This window comes from Oratosquilla oratoria, chromosome 9 (genome assembly GCF_046742065.1).
Source record: "Oratosquilla oratoria isolate Oo_2021 chromosome 9, ASM4674206v1, whole genome shotgun sequence".
NCBI classification, from domain to species: Eukaryota; Metazoa; Arthropoda; class Malacostraca; order Stomatopoda; family Squillidae; genus Oratosquilla; species Oratosquilla oratoria.
In genome coordinates, this window is record NC_134785.1 from 67,792,407 (window position 1) to 67,812,711 (window position 20,305).

Here is a 20,305-nt window from a genome sequence, read left to right on the forward strand (position 1 = left end):
GCGCCACCCTCCGTACCATAAGACACGTCCCCCTGTCTTCCGAGAGGCCCGGGTTCTTACCACGGACGGCCTGAAGACGGGGACGGATTGCGATCGTATATGGTCAAAGTCTACGCCTAGGGCCTGATACAAACCGTGAGGCAATAGAGGACCGATGATGGTCAGAGGTATGGCGCTGCCGAGAGGCCTGATGACCCTGGGGGGCGCCACACTCCGTACCATAAGACACGTCCCCTGTCCTCCGAGAGGACCCGGGTTGTTTACCAGGGACGGCTCGAAGACGGGGACGGATTGTGCTCGTATAAAATCAAAGTCGAAGAATGAGACAAACCAGCAGCCAAGCGGAAAGCGATAAAACTAACAGACGATTAACCAGCAGGAAACGGGACCGCCTGCTCCCATGTGGGCAGCGAGTTAACCACTCGGTCCCGTTTCCGCGATCTAAGTGACGCGACGTCCGGCTCGAGCTAGCCGGGTAAGAAGGGAGGGGATAGGGAGGGGGAGGTGGGGTCGACAATGCGCATGCCTGCACAGAGCCGGGAATTTTAAATTTCCGATGATTTTGGCGGAAAATTCAAACCACACTCAACCTTCGGGAAATGGCCATATGACCAGGAGTGTGGTATGGGATTATCGCTATAGCTTTGCTGTGCAGGTTTTCTTTCAGCCGATAAAAAGCCGATTTGGTCGCTGAATTGATTAATGTTGGGAATGTGGCGAGCTTTATGATGCTCAATTTGGAAGGCAATGCATTAGCAATTTACCTTGAGATGCAGGAGGCCGATCAAGAGGACCAGGCGATATATACACGCCAGGCTGAAGGAAGTTTTCGCGCCAAGTATATTCAGTGTATATGATCAGTTATCCAAATTACGATGGATCGGCGAGCAAGTTCATGTATTTCTTAATGAATTGCTGAGGCTAGCAGGACTAGGTGGGTAGAAGGACGCGGGTTTGGAGCAGGTAGTTAAGGTGGCATTTGTGAGTGGGTTTCCTGACAACATATCTGCAGAATTACAGTAGATAACTGACATCAAATCAATAAACATGGACACCTTGGTAGCACGTGCTAGAATTCTGACGAGTGCGGGAAGAAGCAGGCATCTAGTTGCAGCTACAGCTGAAAGCCTGGCTGCAGCTACAACTGAACGACTGGTGGGCAACTTTGAACAGTATCGTTGGCGCGAGACGCTTGGCGGAAGACAGAACCTCGAGGGTTCATGAGTGACTCTTGCAGATGAGGGGAGGTGCCCGTGACGATGAAATGTTTCAACTGTGGGCGGAGAGGCCACTTTGCAAGGGACTATGGAGAGATGTCGGGGTAGACACTATGTTATAAACGTGGTAAACCGGGGCACATTGCAAAGCATTGTGACCAGGAAAATGGATGCGGGGAGGCTGTTGCGCCGGCGATCGACCCCATGCCATAGAAGAGGCGTTTTATATTATGCCAATTGTGGAGGTCCGAGTGGGAGGAAGACGAGGAAGCGTACTTGTGAATACCAGCTGCTCGACCACGATTGTAACGGCCGACTTAGTTGAAGGATTTATAAGGGAAGAAATACGTCTAGTGACAGTTAATGGAAAGGGAGCGAGATGCAAAGATTCTCAGGAAGTCGAACTGGTGGTGGGGGTATCTCGTAAAGACTGAGGATACTTATACTCAGAGCGATTATGGACGGAATTGAAGTGGTGGTAGGGATGGGTGCAATTAGACAGCTGGGCGAAGTTAAGTTTATTGATGGCCAGGTGAATTTTGATTGGGCCAATGGCCAGAGGAACAGAAACCACCGAGCCACAGCAAGAGACATAGGAATGACGGTGAGGACAGAAGAGAGTAGTGTTACTGTAGAACGTAACCATGATGAGAGACGCATGCGCAGGCGGCACGTGGCAAACAAAGTGGATAGAGCTGCACCTTGTACGATTGAGGATGAAGACTTCCTCGCTACATTCGATGAAGTCAGCTGGAAGGTGGAGTGGCATCTAAAAGGAGGAGAGCCTACGATGAGCAACAGAGTCCGTTACTACGAACATACCCTCTAAGAGTGCGGGAAGACTTTGAAAAGGAGGTGCAGCGGTGGATTGAAGAAGGCATCCTGAGGCCTTGGAGGGAGCCGGTGGAAAACGAAGTTTTGCCGCTAATGGCGGTAGTGCAGCCGACAAAGAATAATGTTCGCCCCGTCCTTGACTTCAGGGAGTTGAATCCTTTTGTGAAATTTTATACGGGCGAGGATTTCGTGGATGTGTGTAGCGAGGCTTTCCGTAGGTGGCGGCAGGTGAGTAAGGCGTCTACATTTGTGGGTCTGAGGGCTGCATACCTGCAGGTTCATATAGTAGAGAAGCTGTGGCAATACCAACCTGAAGAAATACACAGGGAAAATATTGTTTAGCCAGACTGGGATCTTGAAGACAGTGCTGAAGAAGAATGAAGTTATTGAGAAAGGCACGGATTCATATTTTGATGATATAGTAGTGGACGATACTGTCGTCCCAGCGTCAGAAGTAGTAAAACACCTAGCACGATTTGGACTGGTGTCGAAGGAGCCGGAACCAATGGGCGGAGGGACGGTGTTGGGACTGCGACTAGAGCGAAATGAAAGAGGAAACCTCATGATCAGGAGAGACAATGATATCTCAGATGCAACGAACAAGATGAGCAGGGGAGAGCTGTTCTCCTTATGTGGCAAACTGATTGGTCATCACCCGATAGCGGGATGGCTCCGTGTGGCGTGCAACTATACTAAGAGAAGGGCGGGAGGAGGAGCGTGGGGAGACAAGGTTGATGAGAGAACGCTTGCAATGATTCGCGACGTCGTACAGCAAGTGAGATGTGACGATCCAGTAAAAGGACAATAGAATGCTCCGCAACTGGATAGAGGGGTTATAAGGTGTGACGTGAGCAGCATCGCCACCGGCGTGGTTCTGCAGATCAGAGGCGTGGCCGTTGACGACGGGGCTTGCCAATGAAAGAAGGACGATTGCAATCAGATTAACGTGTCAAAGTTAAATGTGGTTGTAAAAGGGGTCAATCTAGCATTGAAATGAATGTTGCGAGAGGTTGAAATCAGGAATGATTTCGCCACGCTGGTGGGATGAATCAACACGATACTGACCGCAGAGAAAAGAGTGTGGACGAGAGGAGCAGCAGAGGTAATTGTGAAACGGCGACTGGGGATCTTGAAGGAAGTGATAGACGAACTCAATCTGAAGGTGAACGTAATCAGAGTGCCACCAGGAGAGAACAAAGCGGATGGACTAACCAGGGTGAGGAAAAGTTGGTTGAAAGTGATCGGCGGACGGGCAAAGGAGACGGTCGAGGTGTGTGTAGCAGGATCCCTAGGGGTGGAGTATGCAGCAGGGAGGAGATTCATCGATCTTTGAGAGCGTGCATCCGATGTTAGTCGATTGACCCCGCTCCGGGACCGTATGCTTCGAGAGAAATCAGCTTGAAGGAGAATTGGCGGAGACTAGAGAGTGGCGCAACTCATTACCGAGGGGGTCAATGGTGAAGTGTGGCCCCGGACGATTCGCCATCTGGAATGAGCTAAAGATGGAGACGGGCCTTAAAATTGAACGTGTGCCAAATGAGATATTTCTGGAGAGGGGGCCAATTGATGAAGTGTTAATGGATAATAGCACCGTGTTTCGATCGCAAGTGCTGAAGGAAATGCTGGACAAGTGGAATATAAAGCGTTTTTTTTTTTAGAACTGCCTAAGGTTAAGCGGAAATGGGATAGTGAAGCGGCACTACCGCACCATCAAGACCATCACCGAGAGGGCACTAATATCGCCTGTAGAGGCAGTCTTCTGGTATACTATATCTCCCAGGTCGAGATCAAATGAAGAGTCAGTCCCCCAGAAAGCCATATTTAAGTATAAGTGGCGACATCCAAGCACAGAGCCGACATTGCCGATTAACGTCAAGGAATGAACTGCGTGAATGCGAATTGGGAAAGAGGTTTGGGTGAAATCACACGTTAACGAGTGTACCTCAAAGTGGGCGAGGGTTGTTGTGACAGACGTGAATTCGCAGAGCAATGTTTCTGTAAATGGAATGCCGTGGCATATCTTTGACCTACGTCTGGTAGTTGACGCCGGAGAAAGCAACACATAGAGCATATGGCAGCAGAGGGAGACACGACGCTAAGGAGACCGCAGCGAAACAGACGTCTTCCGTGATGGTTAGAGGACTGTAGCGTGGGAGATGGGGTAAATGAAGAATAACATGACCCTGAGATCAAGGGGTGGGGGTGAATGTGGTGGACGCATGTACGGAATGTGTAAGATGAGGGGAGAGACCGTTGGCACACCTGAGCAGCGGGACGCGAGGCGCCGGAGGATTGGCACCAGGGGACGCGGGCTTTGGGGTCAGGGCCGGCAGTGCTATGGCCAGATGCAGTGGATGGAGACGGGTCTGGAGTAAGAGTGGAAGAATGTGTGAAAAAGAGTAGGGTTAGGAGTTTAGGGCATATGTAGTGTAGGAATTAGTTGATAAGAGTGTGAGCGGCTGCATCAACGTGAAGGAAAGGACGTCCGACATTGGGTGAGTATTCATTTATTTATTTATTTATTTATATATTTATTTATCTATTCATTCATTTATTTATTTATTTATTTATTTATTTATTTGTGGAACAGGCGACAGGTAAAGTGCTTGAACCAATAATAGCTAATAGACTCGGAAATCACATCGAGAGACAAATTGACACAATTTGATTCGTGACTCACAGCATAGGTTCTCCAAGGGTAAGCCATGTGTAATCTTCTATCTTTTTACACTCATGTCTTCAAAGCGTCAGATAACAATGATAAATACGATGTTACATACCTTGACTTTAGCAAAGCGTTTGGCAATGTGCCCCACCAAAGACTACTAAATAAAGTCAAAGCCCACGGCATAGGAGGAAAAGTGTTTGAATGAATTAGAGCATGGATCAGTGACAGAAAACAGTGGGTCACTATAAATGGCATATAAATCAAAATGGGGGAGTGTTTTTAGTGGAGTTCCCCAGGGCTCGATTTTGGGTCCCTTGTTGTTCATTATGTATATAAACAACTTGGATAATGGGGTTAATAGTGATGTTAGTAAGTTTGCGGACGGCACTAAAATAGGACGCCTAATAAGGTCACTAGAAGACGCCGAGATTCTGCAGGAAGATCTTAATAAATTGTTCATATGATCGGCGAAATGGCAAATGGATTTCAATACCTCAAAGTATAACGTGTTAAACGTAGGTTTATACAACCCATAAAGCAGGTATAGCTTAGATAAAGAGAGAGAGAGAGAGAGAGAGAGAGAAAACTGTGTGCGAGAGAGACTTGGGACTTCTAGCGAGTCCTCGCCTTAAATTTAAGAAACTGTGCATTAGCACCAGGAATAGAGCTAACAGAGCATTAGGTTTCATTATTAGGACGGTTGTGAATGAAAGTGCAGAGGTAGTTATCAAACTTTATCTGGAATTAGTTAGACCCATCCTTAACTATGCAATACAGTTTTGATCTCCGTCCTATAGAATGGTTATCAATTCACAAGAATCAGTACAAAGGAGAATGACCAAAATGATACATGGGCTCAGAAATTTACGTTACGAGGACAGGCTTTGGCACCATTTACATTTTGGAAAAAAACAGAATGTGGGGTGTATAATAGAGGTGTTTAAGTGAATCATGTCTTTAACAAGGGTGATACAAACAAGGTCATCATATTAAGACAACAGGATAGGAATTGCAGTTATGGTTTTAGAATGGATATGTTTAGATTTAAGAAGGAAATAGGCAAGAACTGATTTATTAATACAGTGGTCAATGAATGGAATAGACTTAGTAAACATGTAGTATGCACAGAAACTATCGGTTGTTTAAAAAATTAGACAACTGTATGGATGGAGATGACAGGTGGTAATGGACATAGAACTGCCTAGTGTAGGCCTTATGGTCTCTTGTATTCTCCTTCATTCTTATGTTCTTGGATAATTCACACTCTCTTGGTGACCTTCACTACATGCATGGGGGACACTATATCAACTGAAACTCAGATTCCTACATCTTTTTCTACTTGTGACTTTTCCAGCTCTCATGTGTCAATCCTGTAGTTGGTCTTGGGTATTCCTATGACCAAAGTGGACAGTTTTACACTTGTCCACAATGTATGTTAGGAGCCACTTCCTGCTCCCTGGTGACACCTGGTCCATATCTCGCTGCTGTGCCCCAGCATCCACATGGGACTTTATGGTTCTTTATATGTTGGTGTCATCTGTGACTAAAGTTGCAAGTGACTCCAGGTTGGTTACAAGGTTATTTGATATTGCTTACATGACATAGAAAATAGAGAAGACAGAGAGAAAATCCCTTTGTGTTGTGTCAAAATATCATACATACAAAGCCATTCTTCATTCACCCCTATTCCATGCCTTCTCCCTTCCTTCCTCAACAGACATTCCCTCTTGCCTCTGCCACACCATCCATCCATCTCATCCTTGATCATCCTCTCAAGTTCACTCCCTCCACCTCTGCCTTCAACACCTCTTTTGCTAATCTTTCTTCTCTCATTCTTCCCTTGTATCCAAACCATCCCAATAATCTTTCATTAGCACTATCTGCCAGCTCCCTTTCCAACCCCACTCTCCTTACTTCTCACTCTATCCAACCTTATAACCCCTACCATACTTCTCAGACACTAGATCTCAAACACACTTAAACTTCTTTCTTCTCCTCTTAGATTCCAAGTCTCTGTCCCATACAGTTATCTATCTGTATACCATAGGATTTTTCCCCCATTACAAGGAAGGTAGCCAAGTTAGAAGGCATATACCTACTCCCATCCAAAACCCTTTCCTCCCTCTCATCTTAGCTCCTCATGGATGATGGGTCATCCCTATATTGCACCCACTGCCCTGGGTTACAAGCAATGTAGCAAGACACAGCACATCCATAGTAAGGCCATTTCACTTTATCAGTGACTTCCTTCTCTGTCCCCTTATGCAGAAATAGAGAATACAGGGAGAAACCCCTTTGGGCTGCATCAAAATATCATTTACACTTGGCTAATCCTTATCCCCCCTCCTTTCCTTGCAACACAGTATTATCTATACACAGCCATTCTCCACTCAACCCTTCCATGCTCAAAAGACATTCCCCTTTTGCTCAACGCCCCTTTTACCCCATCCATTCATTTCGTCTTCGGTCGTTCCCTCAAGTTTACTACATTCACCTCCACTTTCCACACCTCTTTTACTAATTTTTCATCACTTCCCATGTGTCCAAACCATCCCAATAACCTTTCATCAGCCTTATCTCCCATCTCTTTTTCTACCCCCACTCTCCTGATTTCTCACTCTATCCATCCTTGTAACCCCTACCATACTTCCCAGACATTTCATCTCACATTGGCAAAATTACCCTTTCATACAATCTCCTCTTTGCTTCCATTCCCAAATGACTGTTTCTCATGACACTTTTTAATACCTGAAGGCATTTACTTGCTTCTCTTAGTGAACTATTTACCTCCACCTCTGCTCCTCCCTTTCCTGCCACATGTGACTCCAAATACCTAAAGCTATCCACTCCCTCCAGTCTCCTTTAAGACTTATTTTCAACTCACTGCCATCTTCTACCCTTGTACATCTCATCACCTTGCTTTTACCCACCTTTACCTTTAATTTTCTCCTATTGTATACCTTCCTAAACTCCGTCACCAACTTCCTTTATCCTTCTGATCCTGCTACAAGTGCAGTGTCATCAACAAACAACAATTGGCTCACCTCCCACTTTTCTCCATTTTTTTTAACCATCTCCAGTCCCTTACCTTTACCTCCCACAGCCATGGTGACATAACACATCCCTGACGCAGTCCCACCTTTACCTCAAATCCCTTACTCTCTCTATTTCTCATTCTAACACAGGCTCTATTACTTTCGTAAAAACTCTTGACTGCCCTCAACGGTTTTCCTCCAATCCCAGATATCTGCAAAACCTCCCACAGTGCCTTCCTGTCTACTTTGTCATAAGCCTTTTCCAGATCCATAAAGGTACAAAACATCATTACCTTTTGCTAAAGCTTTCTCACATATCTGCCTTACAGCAAAAATCTGACCCATGCAACCTATACCTTTCCTAAACCCACACTGTTCCTAACCAATTATTCCCTCTTTTCCTCTCCTCACCCTCTCAATCAAAACCTTCCCAACTACACTCAACAAACTTATCCCTCTGAAACTACTATACTCACAGTTACCCTCTTTTCTCTTGTAAAGCAGAACTATACAGGCACTCCTCCAGTCCTCTGGCACTCTACCCTTTTTTAGACACACATTAACCTCACTAGCCAGTCTACATAATAATAGACAGTCCAAATACAGTACATACATACATACATACATATACCAAGACTTTTTCCCCCTTACAAGGGAGGTAGCCAAAAAGAAAAAGGCATAAAATCATTCCCACCCATTCCATCCCTAAATACACTCCACTCCCCTCCACCCTCCCATCTTAGCACCTCCAGGATGACAGGTCATCCCTGCACCTTGTCCACTGCCCTCAGTCAGAAGCAGTGTTGCAAGTCACAGCACATCCACAGTAAGGCCGCTTCATTAAATCGGCGACCCCCCCTCTCCGTCTCCCCATGCATAAAAGGAGAAGACGGGGAGAAATCCCTTCGGGCTGCATCAAATTTTGCTCACACATACTACCTCACTCCCCATCCCCGCCCATTCCACCTCATGCATCACAACATCATCCATATACAACCATTCTCCATTCACCCGTCTTCTGTCCTCTCCTATCCTTCCTCAACAGACATTCCCCTCTTCCCCAAAGCCCCCTTCACCCCATCCATCCACCTCATCCTAGGATGTCCCTTCATGTTCACTCCCTCCACATCTGCCTTCCATACCTCTTTTACCAGTCTTTCTTCACTCATTCTTTCCATGTGTCCAAACCATCCTAATACTCTTTCATCAACCCTATCTCCCAACTCCCTTTCCACCCCTGTTCTCCTCCTCACCTCCTCATTTCTCACTCTATCAAGCCTAGTAACCCCCATCATACTTCTCAGACACCTCATCTCAAACACATTCAAACACTTTCTCTCTTATGTTCCATGTTTCTGCTCCATACAGTGCTGTTGGCACAATCACTCCTTCGTGCAGCCTCCTCTTAGCATCCATTCCCAAATGTCTATTTCTCACTACACTTTTTAATCCACCAAGGCATTTACTCGCTTCTCTCAATCTACATTCTACCTCCACCTCCACTCCACCTTTTCCTGTCACATTTGCACCCAAGTATCTAAAACTATCCACTTCCTCCAGTCGCTCTCCCTTAATGCTCACTTCCAGTCTGCTGCCACTTTCACCCCTTGAACATCTCACCTTACTTTTACCCACATTTATCTTTAGCTTTCTTCTTTCACACACTCTCCCAAACTCTGTCACCAACTTCCACAACCCCTCCTCCGATCCTGCCACAAGCGCAGTGTCGTCCGCAAACAACAGCTGGCTCACCTCCCACTTTTCTCTATTTTCTTTAACCATCTCCAACCCCTGACCCACCACCCTTGCATTTACCTCTCGCACCACCCCATCCATGTACAAGTTGAACAGTCAGGGTGACATAACACATCCTTGATGAAGTCCCACCTTTACCCCGAACCACTCACTCTCCCCATTTCTTATCCTGACACATGCTCTACTACTCTCATAAAAACTCTTGACAGCTCCTAGAAGCTTTCCTCCTATCCTGTATATCTGCAAAACCTCCCACAGTGCCTTCCTGTCTACCCTGTCGTAAGCCTTTTCCAGATCCATAAAAGCCCAAAAAAACATCCTTCCCCTTTCCTATAGCTTTCTCACATATCTGTCTTACCACAAAAATCTGATCTACACAACCTCTACCCATCCTAAATCCACACTGTTCCTCACCAATTACTCCCTCTGTTCCTCTCCTAATCCTCTCAATCAAGATCATCCCATAAGCCTTCCCAACTACACTTAACAAGCTAATCCCTCTGAAACTACTACACTCACACTTGTCCCCTTTTCCCTTGTAAAGTGGAACTATACATGCACTCCTCCAGCACTCTACCCTCTCTCCAGCAAACATTAAATAACCTCACCAGCCAGTCCACCATCACTGTACCTCCTTTTTTCAGACATTCTACATGGCATCCATCCACACCAGGTGCCTTACCTGCTTTCATCATCTTAACAACTGCCTTCACTTCATCCCTCCTTATTTCTCCTCCATTTTCCTCACTCATCATGGTCATTTTCTTAGTATTTCCCACTGCAACTATCTTTCCCTCCCTATCCTCCTTCACATTAAGCAACTCCCTAAAATATTCTGCCCATCTTCCACTTACTGCCTTCTCTTCCATTATCATCTCTCCATCTGCACCTTTTACCTTTTCTTCTCTACTTGATTCGCCTCCTCTTCCTCTCTTAATTTCTTTCCAAAACATCTTTTTATTACTTTCAAAATTTTCTGTCATACTCATACCCAGGGTTCCCACAGAAAATTGAAAACTAAATTCCAGGACTTTTCTAGGATATTCCAGGATAAAAATCATCAAATTTCATTTTCTGAAACAATTTTCAAATACAAACTGATCTTTCTGGCCTCCTTTACCTTTTGCTTTACTTCTCTTTTCTTTTCTTTGTACGTCTCATACGACTCCCTCGTCCTATTTTGTAACCAATCTGTGAACGCTTGCTTCTTCTCTTCTACAACCTTCTTTGTTTCCTCATCCCACCATTCACTATCCTTCCTTCTGTTTCCCCGTCCTTCTTGTTCCACACACCATCTTTGCGCACTTTGTGACTCCCTCCTTGAACCATCCCCATTCCTCCTCCACTCCTAGCTCTACTCTATCCTTCACTCCTCTTTCAGCTTCTTCTTGTACTCCTTCTCCTTTTCATTTAAAGAGTTCACTCTAAGCACCTCCCTACCTTTTGTCCTTTTCCTCTTTCTCCATTGGAAACCCACAGCCCCACAGCAGACCAGCAATTATCCATGAGCCCCCCCATAGGTCTCTCTTGGAAGAAACCCCAATCTAACATCTCTGTTGTATTAGTGTTGGACTGTTTCCATACCACTGGTTCAAATTACGAGGGGATAACTCTCCATGTGAGAAAAGGTGTAAGATATTATAAAGTTGAAGATGATAAGAGAGATTTTGCATCCAGTCTGGAGACCACGAGTCAGCATCTCCTGATGGAGGTAAGGGAGATTGTCAGGTTTTGAAAATGACCAGCTCTGCTATCCACCTTGCAAGAGTTGTAGTGCTTGCCCCATGATACCAAAGCTGCTCCGAGGGATCTGTACCACCCTGGGGGTTGGGGGGATGTCCATGACATAACCACCAACACACCAGGACCTTGTAGCCTATAGCACACACAAATGCTCTCTTCTCTTCCTCCACAATCAATAGACAATAGCCTCCAGAAGCATATCCATAATCATATTACTTATTGCTCTATCAACCAACTGAAAGATGACACATTGCTGCATGCCACACCCTCTGAATACTCTCCCTCATGAGGACAAAGTCCACCTGGCCAGGCTGTGGTGTGGCCACCATCCAGCCTTTTTAAGTTACCAGAAGAGGGTAGATGACTGCATCACAGATAACTGTCCATTATGTAATACTTCACCCCATTCTATACAACACATTATGGATGACTGCATTCTACCCAATCATGCACACCAACAACACAGTATACACTCTATAAGGGATTTATGGGAAAACCTCATTCCAGTCATGGCTTTTCTCTGGGAGATGGGACTGCTCAGCCAGACAGTCTACAGAATGACAATAACAACAACCTTACAAGGTACCCATCACTGGTCCCTCCCATTCCAGTATCAATCAATCCATTTCTCTTGGTCTCTCTTGCACAAGATCTACAGCCTTCAGGTAACCAGGCCCTTCTAGTATTTATAGTATAGCCAAATAGCCAATAAGTCATCAAAATCATTATTCTCACTACTCTAGGTATGAAATGATTCTCCACATCTTTTAGATATATATTGTACTTTATTAGGAAATTATTTCTATACACAATGTGAGATCTGTCAACAAATTTCCATTAGTAAATAAATACATGTCAATCTAAAATTTAAAGTCATTATCTATAAATATCATTAACGTCTCCACCAAAAGCTAAACCAGTTTGAAAAAGACATAAATATAATTTGTTTCAAAGAGCTTTGAACTTGTCTTCTGCGTCGATACTCTCTGAGACGAATACCAAGGGTAATGCAGACTACTTGCTGAAGTACTACTAAAGTCACAAGTACAGCCAATGTAACTGCATATGTGGCACTAGCAAAACTAATAGCATTCCTGAAACACAAAACATAAAATCTTTATTATAATCAAGAGTTATCTCCACTTAAGAATAATTATTACAATAATGGTCACTACAATGTTACACATAAATTTCCAAGAAAACAATTATGGCCACTGGTAACTATTAGGACATAATAGCTGTTTAATGAATGCATTAATGAACATGATACTTGGGGGCAAATGTGGAGGGAAAGGGAAGAGTGGAAGTAGAGGTTGAATGTAGACTGAGAGAAGCAAGTAAATGCCTTGGGGGATTAAAGAATGTAATGAGAAACAGACATTTGGGAATGGATGCTAAGAGGAGATTGTATGAAGGGACAATTGTGCTGACAGCAGTGTATGGGGCAGAAATATGGAACATATGAAGAGTTTAAATTTTTTGAGATGAAATGCCTGAGAAGTATGGTTGGGGTTACTAGGCTGAATAGAGTGAGAAACAAGGAGGTGAGGAGGAGAACAGGGGTGGAAAAAGAGTTGGGAGATATGGATGATGAAAGAGTATTGGGATGGTTTGGACACATGGAAAGAATGAGTGAAGAAAGATTAGTAAAAGAAATGTGGAAGCCAGAGGTAGATGGAGTGAACAGGAGGGGGCTACCAAGGATGAGATGGATGGATGGGGTAAAAAGAATAGTAAAAGAGGTGTGGAAAGCAGAGGTGAAAGGAGTGAACATGAGGGGGCAACCCAGGATGGGATGGATGGATGGGGTAAAAGGGGCATTGGGAAAGAGGGGAATGTCTGTTGAGGAAGGACAAGAGAGGACAGAAGATAGGGGTGAATGGAGAATGGTTGTATATGGATGATGCTGTGATGCATGAGGTGGAATGGGTGGGGGATGGGGGTGAGGGAGTATGTGTGAAAAATAATTTGACACAGCCTGAAGGGATTTTTCCACATCTTTTCCTTTTCTGCATGAGGGGACGGAGAGGGGGTCATAAATTGGATGGGTAGTACTAAAAAAAAAAAAAAAAAAAAAAAATAATAATAATAATAATATATATATATATATATATATATACACATACCAATGACTTTTTCCCATTTACAAGGGAGGTAGCCAAAGTCAAAGGTATAAATTCACTCCCACCCATTTCATCCTCACATACTCCACTTCTATTCACCACCCCTCCCTCCTTCTTTTCTTGGTTCTTCCTGGATGACAGGTCATCCCTGCATCTTGCCCACTGGCCTGGGTCAGAAACAATATAACATGACACAGCAGATCCACAAGGCTGCTTCAATTAATCGGCAACCTCCCCTCTCTGTCTCCTCATGCAGAAAAAGAGAAGATGGGGGAGAAATCCCTTTAGGCTGTGTCAAAATATAAAAAATAATAATAAAAATAAATAAATAAATAATACTATATACACATTTAATTCAAATGCACAAAAATGTTTAGAAACTGTGTATATATCAACAGCCTTTTCCCTTTTGTAAAAGGGATGGCTGAATCAAAAAATGCTTTGACTCATGAGAGAGAGCTTAAGTAACTTACGAAAAGTCCACATAGGCATTGGGACAGGTGCTTGGCATCAGAATTGTTATATATGACAAGTCCAAGAGAGTTGGATTACAAATAGTGGTGTATGTCAGGTGTGATCCATAGATGAGAGCAATTAAGGCAAATAACATTCCAACAAGAAACCACCGGTCGTTGACACTGCTAATGCAAACATTCAACCTGAAACATAAAGAATATGTTTAAATTTCTAAAGAATTTTAAATTTTCACTTAAAAACAAACATAAAAATATGATACCCCTTTACATTCACCCCACCCACAAAAAAATATTCACAGAAAGACAGACACAGACACGCACAATGAAAAAACTCACTAGAAACTCTGATCTGTCCAAGATTAGAGTAGGTGTCAATGGGGGTGGTCCCCACACAGTGATGGATATAAGCAAGATCGAAAGAGTACAAAGGGCAGCAACTAAATTAGTTGCCAGCTGTCAGATAAATCACATGAGGAAAGACTAAAAGCACTGGATTTGCCACCTTTGAAATATTGATGAGAAAATGGTGACATGATTACAGTACTCAAGTTTCTAAAGGGGATAGACTAGAGATCTATTGATTAAGGAATAGGAGGGATTTAAGAGGTCCTAAGATCAAATACTTCATATCTAAAGGATGTGAAGAAATACAGTTTTCCATATAGAGGTATAAATACTTTGAATAGCTTAGAGGGTGACAACCCAAGCAGGAACAATATAGGAATTCAATTTTAAATATGATAATTGGAAATTAAGGATATAGACCAAGTTGGAACTATGCATGAATTTGAGGCTAGATATGATAAACTGGAGAGTAGGAGATGGGACTACACAAACATTATTCTTTTCCTTTATACTACAGTTAGGACCCCAAAAATATTACTCCTTTCCTGTATACTACAATTAGGAACACACACATACACAGATGGACTTCTGCAGAAGATTAAAATGGCTTTTCACTAAATGGATGAGATGATGAAAAAACTTAATGAAACCCTGATCCATCTAAGACTGGAATACGTGTCAGTGATATGGTCCCCACACAGAGTGAAGGATATAACCAAGGTCGAGAGTGCATATGGCAGCAAATAAGGTGGTTCCCAGCCTAGCAGATAAATCATATGAAGAAAGACTAAGAGCACTGGGCCTGACAACTTTGAAAGATTGAAAAGAAAGAGGTGATATGACTACAGTATTCAGGTCACTAAAGGATGGGAGTTCATGGGAACATATTAAGAAAGACAACATGTCTAAAGGATGTGAAGAAATACATTTTCCATATAGATGCATAAATACATGGAATACGTTAGACGGTAATACTGCCCAAGCTGGAATAATAAATGAATTCAAATCTAAATATGACAATAGGAAATCATGTATACATATTAAGTTTGTACATGAATTTGAGGCTAGGTATAATAAATTAGAGAGCAGGAGACAGGACCCAATGACCACTGCTCCTTTCCAATATACTATAATTAGGTAAATACACACACACACAGGAATATGCATCAATGGTATGGTGTCCACACAGAGTGAAGGATATAAGCAAGATTGAGGGAATACAAAGTGCAGCAAACAAATCGGTTCCCAACCTGGAAAATAAACCATATGAGGAAAGACTAAAAGCACTAGGTCTGCCAACTTTGAAAGAAGAGAAAGAGGTGATATGATTTCAGTATTCATGTCATTAAAAGGGATAGATTACAATGACACAAGAGATCTCTTGATTAAGGATAGGAGGGTTTTAAGAGGTCATGAGAACAAATTAAGGAAGGCTACATGTTTAAAGGATGTGAAGAAATACAGTTTTCCATATGGATGCATAAATACTTGGAATGCCCTAGGAGATTTAGCTCAAGGTGGTACAATACATGAATTCAAATCTGAATATAAGCTCCTGGGTGACGGGTAATTCTAGATAGATAGATTTACCCGTCATCCAGGTGGAGCCAAGAAAAGAGGGAAGAGGGAGGGGCAGGCGCGAATCCAGGAATGTTATTTGGGGGGGGGCCCAAACTGATAAGCGATAACCGATACTTGAAACATGCCGATATTTTAACCCCAAGAATAATGCTGTTGGCTTAGAAATTGGTCCAGAAACCTAAGTCTGTTTTGCTCGTAATTGTATGTAAAATCATATATAATTCACAAATATAATTTAAATAATAAATTCTCACTAAAAAGTGTTTATCCAAGGAGAATCAAACTTGAGATGAGTGTACTGTACCATACTCGGGGCGTGGGGGGGCTTGTATCCACGCCTGAGGAGGGGTGGTGAATGTGAGTGGAGAGAGTGGGGATGAAACGGGTAGGAATGGAAATATGCCTTTTGACTTTGGCTACCTCCCTTGTAAGGGGGGAAAAGCCATTGGTATATGTATGCATAAATCTAAATATGATAATTGGAAATCAAAGATATAGATTAAGTTGGAACTGTACATGAATATGAGGCTAGGTATGATAAATTGGAACGTAGGAGACAGAATCCAACAAGCATTGCTCCTTTCCTGTATACTACAATTAGGTAAATACACACACATGAATGCTGTATGGCTATGTGACTGGTCCGTGAAGGTGTCCCTGAAATACAGGTAGCTTCTAGATGATGGTTGACTCAATTTGTAATGCTTCATAAGTTACATATACAATTCTGATTCCCAGATTTTCTTGGGAACATATCTCAATTGTAACCTTGGGACTATATATTGTATTTCATTGCCAACAATTCATCAGCATTTTAAAGTCTCTAATCTACTGACTGCATATTACTATCTAAACTAATATTCCAGTAAGACAAAAGGGTGCCTCTTTAAGCATAATAATAAATCAATAAACATACATACCACAGGCAATGATGGTCTCGGTGGATGTAGCAGGATGAGCATGAGGAACAATGAGAAGCTTCTCTTGGCACCATGTACTGACATTGTCCACAAAATCGCCAAGCACCAGACTCAATAGTATCTTCATCTCCATCCTCACTTTGTGCAAATCTCTCAAAACCTTGACATGATATTCTTTTCACAATAAAAAGGCTAGAGCAAGCAATAATGGCAAAACTAAGAAATGCTAAATTTTCATGAGGAGTGATTTCAAGCCAAGTTATAACTTGAGTATTGTAAACTATGAAGAGAGAGGCACATGAAACTATTAGCCAACTGAGATAAAATTGTGATCTTGGTTTTTTCATTCCTGAAAAATTTACATTTTTTGGATTCCTTTTACTCTGAATACATCTATGAATAGTAAATAAGAGTGTAGGAAGTAAAACAGTGTTGGTGATGACAGCCATTGTGAAGGAAATTGAGGCAAATAAGAGAAGCATAGGCACTAGGCAAAATGAAAGGGCCCATTCTCCAGGCACTTGCTTGGCTCCACCAGGCCATGGTACACGCAGACGATCCAAAACAGTTTCCTGAATCCTTTTCAGAATTTCTGAGTCGATCTTCTTCAAGGATATAACCCTGAAAAGCAGATATCTTCAATAATTTGAATTAGGAAATCACAAATTAAGTGTAAGTAATGAAAGTTGGCAAGGCACCTGGATCAGATGGGTGTCACATGGCATATCTAATGAAAGGAGTAACAGTGCAATGAATTGCCTATTGAGATTGTTTAATGTGTGTCTCAGGGAGAGAAATATACCAGACAACTGGAGGAATGCATGTATAGTTCCACTATACAGAGGAGAAGGGGACAAATATAAATGTAGTAGTTTTTGAGGGAACAGTCCTTTAAGTGTAGTTAGTAAGGCATATGGGAGAGTGTTAACTGAGAAGATTAGGAGAGGAACAGAGGAGACAAATGGAAGGAGCAATGTGTGTTTAGGAAAGGAAGAGGGTGTACAAATCAAATTTCTGTAGTAAGGCAAACATATGAGAAGTTTTTAGTAAAAAGTAAGGATATCTTTTGGGTATCTAGGGATTTGGAGAAGGCAAATAACAAGATTAATGGAAAAACATTATGAGATCTGTTGTGGATGTATGAGATAGACGAAATTCTGTTGAGGGCAGTCAAAAGTTTTTATTGTAGTATTAGAGCATGTGCAAGGATAAGGAATGGAGTATGTAAATATCCTGAGAAGGTGCAGTTGCACCACGGTTATGTAATATCACCATAAGGTGATGCAAGAGGTATACACAAGGGTAATGGATATGGGGATGGGGCTGGAAAGTGAATGTGCAATGAAGTAGGTGAGCCAGTTGTTGTTTGCAGATGACACTGCACTTATGAGTGAGTCAGAGGAGGGACTGAGGCAGTCAGTGGCAGAATTTGGGAAGGTATGTGAGAAATGCTGAAAATAAATGTGGGCAAAAATAAAGTGATGGGCTGTACATGAGAAGAAAGGGGCAATGAGTTGGAGGTGAGCTTAAAAGAAGAGAGGCTGGAGGAAGTGAAGAGCTTTAGGTATTTAAGGTCACATGTATCAGAGAATGGAGGAATGAAGGGTGGAGCTAAATCATAGAGTTAAAGGAAGCAAGTAAATGTCAAGGGGAAGATGGTGTCATGAGAAAGAGGTATCTGAGGAAGAACACATACAAGAAGACTGTACACAGGGGTGATTGTGCCCACGACATTGTATGTAGCAGAAACTTGGAATTCAATCACTCAATCAATTTGTTGCTCTTGGTCTCTCTCACAGAAAATCCACTACTCCCAGGTAACTGGTAACAACTACCAGATTGGCCCATAAGTCACTAAAGGAAGATATATTGCATTGTTATCTGAGTATGACTAGAGGGGGGCGGTGTCAGTTGAGGTGTTTATTGTTCTCTATGTGATGGTTCCATCTGAGGCAGTTTGCCTCTGTGGCCAAGGCTATTATTAGCTCCTTGTGGATGAAGGATCATCCCTGTCCCTAATCCACTGCTTGGATCAGGGGCCCCTTCTCCCTTATGAGAATAATGACCAAGTTAAACCACACACACACCATACAAATGCATTAAAGCTTATTTAACATCCCTCCCATCTTAACCTCTACTGGATGAATGGTCATCCCTGTCCCCTGCCACACTGCTCAGGTCAAAAGCAATACAATTAGGGACAGTGTTTCCACAGTTAGAGCTGCTCTACCCCTACTATTCCCTTATATGGTGACCTCCCTCTTCATCCAAGTAATCTATGGAGCAGATGAGAATAACATCCCTTCAGGCTATGTCGTCTTTTTGTCCATGCACAATCTCCCTCTATTCACTCTTATATTTTGCCCTCTCTCTCTTCCCTGTTCCATAGATATTCCTCATGGATCCAAGGTCCCCTGCACCCCATCCATCCACCTCATCCTTAGTCTTCACCTCAAGTTCATGCCATCCACACTTTTCTTGCTAGACTTTCCTCACACATTCTTTCCACATACTTGAACCACCTCACCACTCTCTGATCTACCCTTTCTTACATCTTTTTCACCCCATTCTTTCTCACTCAAAATTAAATATACAAAAAGAATAGAAAAAATTCAAAGGGCAACAACCAAAATGGTTCCCAGTCCAGCTGAAAGCAGAAAGACTAAACTGGAATTTCAAGCATTAAAGGAATTCACTTATCAATCTGTTACCCCAATTCTCTTTTGTAAGAGGCCCCCCCATCCCCAAAGACTGGTTCAGCCCTTAAGTCAGTGAGAAAAAATTGTGGAATTGTTTGGAGTGAGTGTAGGAGTGTAGCGTTTGTGTCTTGTGTGGTGGTTCTATGTTGGGCATTTAATATCTTTCTCCAGGTCAATTCTATACTGATTCTGTTTCAATGTGGAGTGATGAGCTGAATGTAGGCATTTCTTGTCTTGAAAATTATTTCTCTGCTGGGTTAATAATAACAGTTACCACAAGTTTCATTGACTGGAATCCTGCAACCCCACAATGGTTAGTAACAGTCCTCAGGCCCTACAACAGATCTTTTGGGGGAAGAAATGTTGGTCTGCTGTGTAATTTATTAGTGTAAGACTGTTCTTATGTCACTGGCTGAAAGTAGTAAGAAAAGGGGTATAGTTTTTGGTTGTTAATTCTAATGTGGAATGGAAGGAAACACATAGTAATTCATACAGGGATCTTGGGCCTCATCTGGAAACTGAGTGCCAGCCCCAAGCTGCACATCTTGATGGAGGTAGGGGATTGAAAGTTTTTGAAAATAGGCAGCAGAGAGATGATACCCTCTGTAGTCAATCTTACAGGACCAAAACTAACAAGGACCCTGAACTGGTCCTTGCTTGGTTGATCTCAACAGAATCTGGTCAAATATAGATTTTGGTGGTCTATTAGAGTGTTTGTGACCTGTGTGTGTGCATTTTAATGGAAGTGTTGTTGCAAATGTCTGAACTGAATGCTGCAATTATTTTCTTGTTTCATGTGGTGGGCCATGCTTGTGTTACATGCAAGCAGTGGGTGGGTTTGAGGGTTCTTGCATAGAATTGTGCACCTATTATTCTTATGTGCAACTCTATGGGGAGAATTTTGGTTTC

The 20,305-nt window shown here is 42.8% G+C and overlaps 1 protein-coding gene across 7 annotated transcripts in view; it reads right to left on the reverse strand.

The window, feature by feature from the left end:
• Positions 1-12,017: 12,017 nt before the first annotated feature.
• GABPI (zinc finger DHHC-type palmitoyltransferase GABPI) overlaps positions 12,018-20,305 on the reverse strand; it is a 53,002-nt gene continuing 44,714 nt past the window's right edge. For all 7 annotated transcript variants that reach the window (XM_076190733.1, XM_076190736.1, XM_076190738.1 and 4 more), the window contains 3 exons: positions 16,698-17,318; positions 13,849-14,034; positions 12,018-12,346 (listed from right to left, as the gene is read on the reverse strand). In XM_076190733.1, coding sequence (XP_076046848.1) covers positions 12,145-12,346; positions 13,849-14,034; positions 16,698-17,318 — 1,009 coding nt within the window. In that variant the 3' untranslated portion in view covers positions 12,018-12,144. The remainder of the gene's footprint in view (positions 12,347-13,848; positions 14,035-16,697; positions 17,319-20,305) is intronic.